The sequence below is a fragment of the Centropristis striata genome, unplaced genomic scaffold (assembly GCF_030273125.1).
Source record: "Centropristis striata isolate RG_2023a ecotype Rhode Island unplaced genomic scaffold, C.striata_1.0 Scaffold_28, whole genome shotgun sequence".
Lineage (NCBI taxonomy): Eukaryota > Metazoa > Chordata > Actinopteri > Perciformes > Serranidae > Centropristis > Centropristis striata.
The window spans coordinates 48,393-61,162 of record NW_026739044.1 but is presented as its reverse complement, the minus strand read 5'-3'; the positions used below and the strand labels follow the sequence as shown (position 1 = coordinate 61,162).

Here is a 12,770-nt window from a genome sequence, read left to right as displayed (position 1 = left end):
GAATATTTGTAATTTTTATAATATTTTTGTATGACAACCTCTTTATGATTTATTGAAACCCCCTGGCGACGTTCTGATGTATTTTTTTGTATTACACCCAACTGCCTTAATAAAGTTTATTTAAAGAAAAAAAAAAAAAACACACACACAGACAGGAAGCGGAAGTGCTTCAGTTAATAACAGCAGCCGAGCACGGAGGGTAGGAAGAGGAGAAGACACGGCGGCGAACCACGCATGCGCAGTTCAACCAGAGCCGTTATGCTGGAGGCTGACAGCAGATGGCGCCAACAGTGAAGCAGCTGTTTCCGGCCAGCTGCTCTTTGGCTTGCTCTGTTCTCATAGATATCTATGGGTGCGCTGTGGTTCTGTGATTGTGCGCCACCTGTTGAGTCTTTCGGCAGGTGTAGACCAGATTCTACTGCGCATGTGCCGTGTGACCCCCGTGTCTCGTCCTCCTCCTCCTCTCCTCCTCCTCGGCTGGAGTTGTGAAGATGGAGGAAGAGGAGCAGCTCCGCTCCTTCTCCTTCCTCATGACCTACCTGCTGCTGAAGAGGAGGAGAGACCTGAACTCCTCGGAGCTCCAGAGGCGCCGTGAGGTCCAGAGGAGGAGCAGACACCGGCAGTACTTCTTCCAGAGGCAGAGGAGGATGCTCCTGGTCAGTCCCTCCCGACCTCTCCCTTAATCTATAATCAATACTTTTTATTGAAAATTAATTTAAATTAAACGCGAGATGATTTCTGGGGGTCAACAAATCAGTTTGGAAGTCAGCTCTGTCTCCACTGTGTTCATGTGTTCATGTGTTTAAGTCTTTTTGGTCGTTTAATGACTTTTTTTGTTCATTTTGTGTATTTTTTTTTGTTCATTTTGTGTCTTATCTGGTAATTGTGTGTATTTTTTTTTTTTTTTTATCATTTTGTGGTCAATTTGTGTCTTTTTGGTCATTTTGTTTCCTTTTTTTGGTAATTTTGTGTATTCTTTTAGTCATTTTGTGTATTTTTTGTGTCATTTTTTGTCATTTTGTGCCTTTTTTTTGTCATTTTGTGTCTTTTTTTTGTCATTTTGTGTCTTTTTTGTCATTTTGTGTCTTTTTTGGTCATTTTGTGCCTTTTTTTGTCATTTTGTGTCTTTTTTTTTGTCATTTTGTGTCTTTTTTGTCATTTTGTGTCTTTTTTGGTCAATTTGTGTCTTTTTTGGTGATTTTGTTTCCTTTTTTTGTCATTTTGTGTCTTTTTTTTGTCACTTTGTGTCTTTTTTTGTCATTTTGTGTCTTTTTTTGTCATTTTGTCTTTTTTTTGTCATTTTGTGTCTTTTTTGGTTATTTTGTTTCCTTTTTTTGTCATTTTGTGTCTTTTTTGGTCATTTTGTTTCCTTTTTTTGGTAATTTTGTGTCTTTTTTGAGTAATTTTTTTGTCATTTGGGGGTCATTTTGAGTCCATTTTTGCTTAATTTTATGTAATTTTTTGGTCATTTTGTGTCTTTTTTGTTCATTTTGTGTCTTTTTTTTTTGGTCATTTTGTGTCTTATCTGGTAATTGCGTGTATTTTTTTTTTTTTTTATCATTTTGTGGTCAATTTGTGTCTTTTTTTGGTCATTTTGTTTCCTTTTTTTGGTAATTTTGTGTATTTTTTTAGTAATTTTGTGTATTTTTTGGGTAATTTTTAGTCATTTGGGGGTCAATTTGAGTCCATTTTTGCTTAATTTTATGTAATTTTTTGGTCATTTTGTGTCTTTTTTGTTCATTTTGTGTATTTTTTTTTTGTTCATTTTGTGTCTTATCTGGTAATTGTGTGTATTTTTTTTTTTTTTTTTTTATCATTTTGTGGTCAATTTGTGTCTTTTTGGTCATTTTGTTTCCTTTTTTTGGTAATTTTGTGTATTCTTTTAGTAATTTTGTGTATTTTTTGAGTAATTTTTTTGTCATTTAAGGGTCAATTTGAGTCCATTTTTGCTTAATTTTATGTAATTTTTTGGTCATTTTGTGTCTTATCTGGTAATTGCGTGTATTTTTATTTTTTTTTATCATTTTGTGGTCAATTTGTGTCTTTTTGGTCATTTTGTTTCCTTTTTTTTGGTAATTTTGTGTATTTTTTTAGTAATTTTGTGTATTTTTTGGGTAATTTTTAGTCATTTGGGGGTCAATTTGAGTCCATTTTTGCTTAATTTTATGTAATTTTTTGGTCATTTTGTGTCTTTTTTGTTCATTTTGTGTATTTTTTTTTGTTCATTTTGTGTCTTATCTGGTAATTGTGTGTATTTTTTTTTTTTTTTTTATCATTTTGTGGTCAATTTGTGTCTTTTTGGTCATTTTGTTTCCTTTTTTTGGTAATTTTGTGTATTCTTTTAGTAATTTTGTGTATTTTTTGAGTAATTTTTTTGTCATTTGGGGGTCAATTTGAGTCCATTTTTGCTTAATTTTATGTAATTTTTTGGTCATTTTGTGTCTTTTTTGTTCATTTTGTGTATTTTTTTTGGTCATTTTGTGTCTTATCTGGTAATTGCGTGTATTTTTTTTTTTTTTTTATCATTTTGTGGTCAATTTGTGTCTTTTTGGTGATTTTGTTTCCTTTTTTTTGGTAATTTTGTGTATTTTTTTAGTAATTTTGTGTATTTTTTGGGTAATTTTTAGTCATTTGGGGGTCAATTTGAGTCCATTTTTGCTTAATTTTATGTAATTTTTTGGTCATTTTGTGTCTTTTTTGTTCATTTTGTGTATTTTTTTTGTTCATTTTGTGTCTTATCTGGTAATTGTGTGTATTTTTTTTTTTTTTTTATCATTTTGTGGTCAATTTGTGTCTTTTTGGTCATTTTGTTTCCTTTTTTTGGTAATTTTGTGTATTCTTTTAGTAATTTTGTGTATTTTTTGAGTAATTTTTTTGTCATTTGGGGGTCAATTTGAGTCCATTTTTGCTTAATTTTATGTAATTTTTTGGTCATTTTGTGTCTTTTTTGTTCATTTTGTGTATTTTTTTTTGGTCATTTTGTGTCTTATCTGGTAATTGCGTGTATTTTTTTATTTTTTTTTTATCATTTTGTGGTCAATTTGTGTCTTTTTGGTCATTTTGTTTCCTTTTTTTTGGTAATTTTGTGTATTTTTTTAGTCATTTTGTGTCATTTTTTGTCATTTGGGGGTCAATTTGAGTCAATTTTTGCTTAATTTTATGTAATTTTTTTGGTCATTTTGTGTCTTTTTTGATCATTTTGTGTCTTTTTTGATCATTTTGTGTCTTTTTGTGGTCAATTTGATTCTTCCCAAAGTATCAAGTTGTTACTTTCCAAGGAGTCTCTGTCTTGAAGCTGACTGTTCCACACTCAGGAGGTCAGAATGGACCTTTAGACTGATAGCAAAGCACTTAGATTAAAAGGAACAATAAAATATAAAGTGAGTGGGGGTCGCAGACAACATGCATGTGAAATTGGGGGTCGTGACTCATAAAAGGTTGAGAACTACTGATCTAGAGCAGCTGTTCTCAACCTTGGGGTCGGGACCCCAATTGGGGTCACGAGATGATTTCTGGGGGTCGCCAAATCATTTTGGAAGTCAGCTCTGTCTCCACTGTGTTAAAGTGTTCATGTGTTAATGTGTTTTAGTCTTTTTGGTCACTTAATGTCTTTTTTTGGTCATTTTGTGGTCAATTTGTGTCTTTTTTGGTCATTTTGTTTCCTTTCTTTGGTCATTTTGTGTCTTTTTTTTGTCATTTTGTGTCTTTTTTTGGGTGATTTTGTTTCTTTTATGGGTAATTTTGTGTCTTTTTTGTAATTTTGTGTCTTTTTGGTCATTTTGTTTCCTTTTTTTGGCCATTTTGTTTCTTTTTTTCGGTGATCTGAACTGTGCGTGTGAGATTGTGTTCAGTGAGTGGGGGTCTCGGACAACATGCATGTGAAATTGGGGGTCGCGACTCAAAAAGGTTGAGAACTACTGATCTAGAGGACCTCAGTTATCTTCTCACAAACTTACAAAACGTTGGACGATCATAATAAAATGCACTTTACTGTACAGTAAAATAGTGCATTTTTAATGAATTTCTACAGTGAAACAGTAGTTACAGCCACATATTACTGTTCATCATTTTATGTCATACTAGCTGCAGGTAGGGCTGAGAGCAAATGTTCAGTCAAAGCCAAATATGACATGTCACAAGTAGTTTTATTGAAACCGTTTATTTAAGTGAACATAAATACTGTATAACAGGAGAACTTTTTTTTTTTTTTACCAAACAAAGATTTTTTTTCTTCCGTCTGCAGTAAACAGTTGGGACATCCTGCAGCACCACAAACATAATTCAGAAGGTATATTTTGAGTCACAATTTGCCTTCCTGCGATTCAGATATTGCACTAATCTATATTGCAATTCAATTTATTGTGCAACCCTTACTGTAAGCAATAACCAAGATGGTTTTAATTTCAACAACCAGAGCAGGGTTTGTTTTTTTTAAACGATAACTAACTGAAACTGTATTTTGTGGTCACTAAACTAACTAAAATTATAGTGAAAATGTCCTCCGTTTTCGTCTTTGTCAACTTTTTTCATCCGTAACCCTTTTTGGTTGATATGAAATCTATTTCATCTATCTGGTTTTATGACTTAATAAACTTATTGGGGCTGAGATGGATCAGACAAAGGAAATAAAGGAAACATTTATTGTGACCTTATTGAATCTGGACCCAACAAATAAAACCCCATTACAAAACAACTACAACTAATAAAAACTAAACTACAACTAAGCATTTTCCAAAAAATAAAAACTAATTAAAACTAGCAAACTCACTCTAAAAACTATTTAAAACTAACTGAATTTGAAAACAAAAATTCACAACAAAATTAAAACTAATGAAAAATCCAAAACTATTATAACCTTAGTGTTTACATTTATGGATATAAAATTTGGCTTTGAGTATAATAAAAGTGATCATGTATTATAATATTTCTTGCTGTACTGAAAGAAATCAAACAAAACATTTTGGCTATTTAAGAGAAAAATAAAAATACTGCCTCCAGGACAAAGGTTATGAATGAATCTTAAAATAATCTATATTCTATTGTTAACCCTCTGGAGTCCACGAAAGCGCCGGAGAATGATTTCTTCATGACGTTGCAACGTAGAAACCTCCAGCAGCATGTTTCTCTGCTGTCAGCTGAACTCTAAAGTTTTGGCTTTTCCACAAGTTTCCATGTCACATTTAATGCATCAACCCTTTTTCAGCAAAGGTAAAAAACACCTTGACCAAGTGGAACATGATATTACTGAAGTTTTTGCAGAGATTGTATTGAATTTTGCAATGTGCATTCAGCATTTTAATGCAATCTTTTGTGCTTCATGTTTTTTGTGTGATTTTTGTGGATTTTTCTGTGTTTTTTTCTGTGTTTTTTGCCATTTTTTTGTGTTTTTAGTGTTTTTCTGTATTTTGTCATTTTTTTGTTTTTATGTGTGTTTTTTATGTATGTTTTTTGTAATATTTTGTGTGTTTTATGGGGTTTTTTGTGTGTGGTTTCTGTATTTTCTGTATGTTTTTCTTGTGTTAAAAAATGTTGATCCAGTAAGTCAAAATGACAAAATAATAATCAGGTGAGGTTGTGTTGAAAAACATGATACCAACATTTTTTAAGTTGTTTATACAGGCAGAATGAAAAATAGTCAAAACCATCAAAATAGCCCCAAACTCCAAATTGGGTGAAAAAAAAGTGGAAAAAAATAATAGTCAGATCATGTTGAAGTTGTGCTCAGAAAATACCAAATACCAAACATGGTCATAATAAATATTATGTGGTATATCAGACCCAGAGGGTTAAAATTCTTCTTCTTCTTCTTCTTCTTCTTCTTCTTCTTCTTCTTCTTCTTCTCATCCTTCTTCTTCTTCTTCTTCTTCTTCTTCTCATCCTTCTTCTTCTTCTTCTTCTTCTTCTTCTCATCCTTCTTCTTCTTCTTCTTCTTCTTCTTCTCATCCTTCTTCTTCTTCTTCTTCTTCTTCTTCTCATCCTTCTTCTTCTTCTTCTTCTTCTTCTTCTCATCCTTCTTCTTCTTCTTCTTCTTCTTCTCGTCCTTCTTCTTCTTCTTCTTCTTCTTCTCATCCTTCTTCTTCTTCTTCTTCTCATCCTTCTTCTTCTTCTTCTCATCCTTCTTCTTCTTCTTCTTCTTCTCATCCTTCTTCTTCTTCTTCTTCTTCTTCTTCTTCTTCTTCTTCTTCTTCTTCCAGATGATGATCGCTGGAGGAATCCGCTCCAACGTGCGTATCCGGACGCGCCCCTGGACGACCACGCAGAGCACCGATTGGTGGGAGCGCGTGGTGATGACGGAGTTCCAGCCGTCTGATTGGCTGGATAAGTTCCGTATGAGCCGCCAGACGTTCTTCTACCTGTGTGAGGCGCTGCGTCCCCGTCTGGCTCGCCAGGACACCAGCTTCCGCCTGGCGCTGCCCGTGGAGAAGCGCGTGGCGGTGGCGCTGTGGCGCCTGGCGTCCAACATCGAGTACCGCACCATCAGCGGCCTGTTCGGCGTGGGGAAGTCCACCGTGTGCCGCTGCGTGCGGGACATGTGTCACGCCATCGTGGCGCTCCTCAGCTCCGTGTACCTGCGGCCGCCGGGCGAGGAGGAGCTGGAGGAGTCGGCCCGGCTCTTCCTCTCCACCTGGGGCTTCCCTCACTGCGTGGCTGCCATAGCAACGCTCCACACCGCCATCATCACGCCGTCTAACAACGCCTCGGACTACGCCAACCCGGCTGGATGGCTCTCCGTGCTGTCTCAGGTACACAGCTCACCACTGGCAGCTTTCATGTATCTCTTTTGTTCATTTTTTGTCTTTTTTGGTCATTTTGTGACCAAAAGAAAATGTAAAAAGACACAAAAAAGACACTAAAAAACACATAAAGACATAAAGTCACAAAAAAGACAAAAAAAATCACAAAAAAAGACACTAAAAAGTCACAAAAAGACAGTCACAAAAAAGACATAAAAACACAAAAATATCAATAAAAGACAAAAAGACACAAAAAAGACAAAAAAAGACAAAAAAACATCAAAAAGACACTAAAGACGTTAATGAACAAAAAGACACAAAAAGACGTAAAATCACAAAAAAAGACACAAAAGATGTAAAATGACCAAAAAAAGACACAAAATCACAAAAATGTTGAACATTTAAAATAAGAAATTAACTCTTAAAACAAGATGAATTATCTAACACTTCTAAATCCAAAAGTTTTTTTAGGAAATTTTTTGTCTTTTTTGGTCATTTCGTGACCAAAAGAAGATGTAAAAAGACACAAAAAGACCAAAAAAAGACACCAAAAAGACATAAAATCACAAAAATGAGACAAAAGACGTAAAATTGCCAAAAAAGACACAAAAAAGACACAAAATTATTTTTTTTTAAATACCCAAAGACGTAAAATCACAAAAAAGGCATAAAAAGACACAAAAACACCCCAAAAAAGACGTAAAATAAAAAAAAAATACAAAAGGCAAAAAAAGAAATCACCAAAAAGACACATAAATCTCTTTTCTTTTCGGTCATTTTGTGACCAAAAGAAGATGTAAAAAGACACAAAAAGACGTAAAATCACAAAAAAGACATAAAAATACAAAAAAACACAAAAAAAAGGACACAAAAGACAAAAAGAAAACACAAAAAAAGACAAACACACCAAAAAAAAGACACAAAAAGTTTTTTTTATCTTGGTAAGAACCAAATAATCATCAGGTCACTCTGCTCGGGCCAGTTCATCACTGCTGGCAGCTTTACTTTATCTGGTTTTAAGAGTTCATTTCTTATTTTAAGTGTTCAACATGCTTATTTCTAGATTTAATAATCTTGATTTAATAAATCTTGTCAAGGTAAATTATCTGTCCATGCAGCAAGATCATTTCCCTCAGATTTACTGTTTTTATCTTGTTTTTGGACACACTTTTTTTGCAGTGTGTTCATACAGGTGCATCTCAATAAATTAGAATATGATAGAAAAGTTTATTTATGGCAGTAATTGAGTTCAAAAAGTGGAAACAACACATTATATAGATCCATAAAACATACAGAATAAAACATTTCATGTCTTCATTTATTTAATTTCTTCTAATTATGATGATTATGGCTTACATTTGATGAAGAACTAAAATTCAGTGTCTCAAAAAGATTTAATATAACAAAATACCAATTTCAAAGTTTAATATGTAAATGTTGGCCTCTGAAAGTATGTCATCTATATGACTCAATACTTGGTTGACTTGAACTACTGGAAATGGCCTTTCCATCATATTCTGATATATTTAGATTGTCCTGTCCATGTTGTAGTCCTCAGGTGTTGACTCCTGTCTGTCTCTTGGTGTTTTCAGGTGGCTGTTAGTGGGCGGGGCCAGTTCTGGGACGTTTGTGCCAGTTTTCCAGGAGGAACGGAGCCGGCAGAGATCTTCCACAACTCCTCACTGTGGGCCACAGCAGCAGAGGGGGGGCTGTCTCCTGGAGCAACTCCTCTCTTCATGGGGAAACCACTCAGGTAAAACCAGATCAAACAGTAAATCTGAGGGAAATGATCTTGCTGCATGGACAGATAATTTACCTTGGCAAGATTTATTAAATTAAGATTATTAAATCTAGAAATAAGCATGTTGAACACTTAAAATAAGAAAATAACTCTTAAAACAAGATAAATTAAAGCTGCCAGCAGAAAACTGAGAAAAAAATGAGTCGGAAAAACAGGGAAAAAAATGTCAAAATAGGAAAAAAAATGAGACAGAAAAGCAGAAAAAATAGAGAGAAAAACAGGAAAAATTACTTTGAAAAACAGAAAAAAATTACTCAGAAAAACAGGGAAAAAATTGTCCTTAAAATAATAAATTAACTCTTCAAACCAGATAAAGTAAAGCTGCCAGCAGTGATGAACTGGCCCGAGCAGAGTGACCTGATGATTATTTGGTTCTTACCAAGATAAAAAAAACTTTAGATTTAGAAGTGTTGGATAATTTATCTTGTTTTAAGAGTTAATTTCTTATTTTAAGTGTTCAACATGCTTATTTCTAGATTTAATAATCTTAATGTAATAAATCTTGTCAAGGTAAATTATCTGTCCATGCAGCAAGATCATTTCCCTCAGATTTACTGTTTGATCTGGTTTTTAGACTAAACACCTTTTTTTGTGCAGTGCAACAACTATAATTCAATACAAACTTCTCAGAGCAGCTGCCACAATTCTACACTAAAAATGACACAAAAAGACAAAATGACCAAAAAAGACACAAAATGACTAAAAAAGACACAAAAGGACCAAAAAAGACACAAAATGAGTAGACAAAATTACAAAAAACCCCATAGAAGACACAAAATGACTAAAAAAAGACACAAAATAACTAAAAATGACACAAAAAAGACACAAAAGAGACACACAAAAGACACAAAAAAGAACCAAAAAAGACACAAAATGAGAAGACAAAATTACAAAAAAAACCCAGCAGAAGACACAAAATGACCAAAAAAAGACACAAAATGACTAAAAAAAAGACACGAAATAACTAAAAAAAGACACAAAATAACCAAAAATGACACAAAAAAGACACAAAATGACAAAAAAAAGACACAAAATAACTAAAAAAGACACAAAATAACCCAAAAAGACACCAAATCTTGCTGTTTGAACCCGTTCTGTGTGGTGCAGGTACGTGCTGCTGGGCGAGGCCTGCTACCCGCTGCAGAGCTGGCTGATGAAGACGTATCCTGAGGAGGAGGAAGGCTGCAGCAGCAGCAGGAGGAGGAGCAGCCAGGCAGCAGCTCTGACGGAGGAGCAGCTCCTCTTCAACCAGCGTCTCCGAGGAGCTCTGAGGGTCTCGGAGGAGGCCCTGCTGAGGCTCCGGGCCCGCTGGCAGTGTCTCAGCAAGAGGAACGACTGTGGGCTGGACGTGGTGCCCACCATGATCCTGGCCTGCTGCATCCTGCACAACGTCTGCCACGCCCACGGAGACGCCTTCAGGGAGGAGTGGCAGGAGGAGGTGACGGAGGCCGAGAGTCCTCAGCCCCGACACAAACACACCTCCTCATCCTCCAGCAGAGACCAGAGTCCTGCTGAGGAGGTCAGACTGCAATTCTGTCAGTACTTCCAGGAGGAGAATCATTAAGAAGAAGTTTCCTTATACATAAAGACTAGACATTTCCTCATCCAAACCACATACAGTCACCTGTGGGGTCCCCCAGGGCTCAGTCCTTGGCCCCCTCCTCTTCATCCTCTAGCTCAGGGCTCTCAAACTCAAATTACCTGGCTGGAGGCAGTATCAAAATGACCAAAAAAAGACACAAAATTACTAAAAAAAGACACAAAATGACAGAAAAAAAACTAAATTACTTAAGGACACAAAATGACCAAAAAAAGACACAAAATGATTTAAAAAAAAGACACAAATTGACCCTAAAAAATACAGAAAATTACTAAAAAAGACACAAAATGACCAAAAAGACACAAAATTATTTAAAAAAAGACACAATTATTTAAAAAAAGACACAAAATTACCTAAAAAAGACACAAAATTACTAGAAAAAGACACAAAATTATTAAAAAAAGACACAATTATTTTAAAAAAAAGACACAATTATTTTTTAAAAAGACACAAAATTACGAAAAAAAGACACAAAATTAACAAAAAAAGACAAAAATTACAAAAAAGACACAAAATGACCAAAATGACAGAAAAAACGTAAATTACACAAATTATTTTTTAAAAGACACAAATTGACCCAAAAAAATACACAAAATTACTAAAAAAAGACACACAATTATTACAAAAAGACACAATATTACCAAAAGACACAAAATTACTGAAAAAAAAGACGTCTGCCACGCCCACGGAGACGCCTTCAGGGAGGAGTGGCAGGAGGAGGTGACGGAGGCCGAGAGTCCTCAGCCCCGACACAAACACACCTCCTCATCCTCCAGCACAGACCAGAGTCCTGCTGAGGAGGTCAGACGGCAATTCTGTCAGTACTTTAAAGAGGAGAATCAATAAGAAGAAGTTTCCTAAACCTTCCTAAAAGTTTCCTAAAGTTTCCTAACCTCATACCTGGACATTTCCTCCTCTTCATCCTCTTGCTCAGGGCTCTCAAACTCTAATTACCTGGCTGGAGGCGGTATCAAAATTACTAGTACAAAATTGCTTAAAAAAGACACAATGATTAAAAAAGACACAAAATTACTTAAAAAAGACATAAAATGACCAAAAAGACACAAAATTATTAAAAAAAGACAATTATTTAAAAAAAGACACAAAATTACCTAAAGACACAAAATTGACCCAAAAAAATACACAAAATTACTAAAAAAGACATTAAATTACAAAAAAAAAGACACAAAATGGCCTAAATGACAGAAAAAAACGTAAATTACTTAAAAAGGACACAACATGACCACAAAAAGACACAAAATTATTTTTAAAAAGACACAAAATTACTAAAAAATACACAAAATTATTTTAAAAAGACACAAATTGACCCAAAAAATACACAAAATTATTAAAAAAGACACAAAATTATTTAAAAAAGACACAAAATTATTTAAAAAAGACACAAAATTACTAAAAAAGACACAATTATTAAAAAAGACAAAAAATGATTACAAAAAGACATAAAATGACCAAAAAGAAACAAAATTATTAAAAAAAGACAGTTATTTTAAAAAAGACACAAAATTACCTAAAGACACAAAATTGACCCAAAAAAATACACAAAATTACTAAAAAAGACACAAAATTACAAAAAAAAAGACACAAAATGGCCTAAATGACAGAAAAAAACGTAAATTACTTAGAAAGGACACAACATGACCAAAAAAAGACACAAAATTATTTTTAAAAAGACACAAAATTATTTTTAAAAAGACACAAAATTACTAAAAAATACACAAAATTATTTTAAAAAGACACAAATTGACCCAAAAAATACACAAAATTATTAAAAAAGACACAAAATTATTTAAAAAAGACACAAAATTATTAAAAAAGACACAAAATTATTTAAAAAAGAAACAAAATTACTTAAAAAAAGACACAATTATTTTTAAAAAGACACAAAATTACAAAAAAAAGACACAAAATGACCAAGATGACAGAAAAAAACATAAATTACTTAAAAAAGACACAAATTGACCCCAAAAAAATACACAAAATTACAAAAAAAAAGACGTGTGTGAGTCCCACGGAGACGCCTTCAGGGAGGAGTGGCAGGAGGAGGTGACGGAGGCCGAGAGTCCTCAGCCCCGACACAAACACACCTCCTCATCCTCCAGCAGAGACCAGAGTCCTGCTGAGGAGGTCAGACTGCAATTCTGTCAATACTTTAAAGAGGAGGAGAATCATTAAGAAGAAGTTCCCTAAACACAAAGACTAGACATTTCCTCATTCGAACCACATACAGTCACCTGCGGGGTCCCCCAGGGCTCAGTCCTTGGCCCCCTCCTCTTCATCCTCTAGCTCAGGGGTCTCAAACTCAAATTACCTGGGGGCCGCCGAAGGATCAAAATGACCCAAAAAAAAGACACAAAATGACAGGAAAAAAACTAAATTACTTAAAAAAGACACAAAATGACCAAAAAAGACACAAAATTATTTTTAAAAAGACACAAATTGACCCTAAAAAATACACAAAATTACTAAAAAAGACTAGCCTGGGTATACCCAGACTGCCTTGCGCGCTCGAATTTCATTTCGAACCTCCATCCAGTCTGGCAACCAGAGAGTTTTCTTAGCCCTGTTTTAGGATCCAATCACAGAGCGGGGAGGGACGGTGAGACGATGACGCGTA

The 12,770-nt window shown here is 34.3% G+C and overlaps 1 protein-coding gene across 1 annotated transcript; it reads left to right on the top strand.

Moving 5' to 3' along the window:
* Positions 1-203: 203 nt before the first annotated feature.
* On the top strand, positions 204-10,980 carry LOC131968004 (uncharacterized). The gene is made up of 4 exons (XM_059328748.1): positions 204-656; positions 6,195-6,743; positions 8,327-8,487; positions 9,643-10,980. Exons 1-4 carry the CDS (start codon positions 492-494, stop codon positions 10,097-10,099), a joined length of 1,332 nt encoding a protein of 443 aa, XP_059184731.1. The 5' UTR covers positions 204-491; the 3' UTR covers positions 10,100-10,980.
* The last annotated feature ends 1,790 nt before the right edge of the window (positions 10,981-12,770 follow it).

Bases quoted from the DNA above. Each gene is read 5' to 3' on its own strand.
- LOC131968004 (XM_059328748.1), top strand. From the start codon at position 492: ATGGAGGAAGAGGAGCAGCTCCGCTCCTTCTCCTTCCTCATGACCTAC. The intron at 657-6,194 runs GTCAGTCCCTCC...TTCTTCTTCCAG, and splicing joins GGCAGAGGAGGATGCTCCTG to ATGATGATCGCTGGAGGAAT. The intron at 6,744-8,326 runs GTACACAGCTCA...TGGTGTTTTCAG, and splicing joins GGCTCTCCGTGCTGTCTCAG to GTGGCTGTTAGTGGGCGGGG.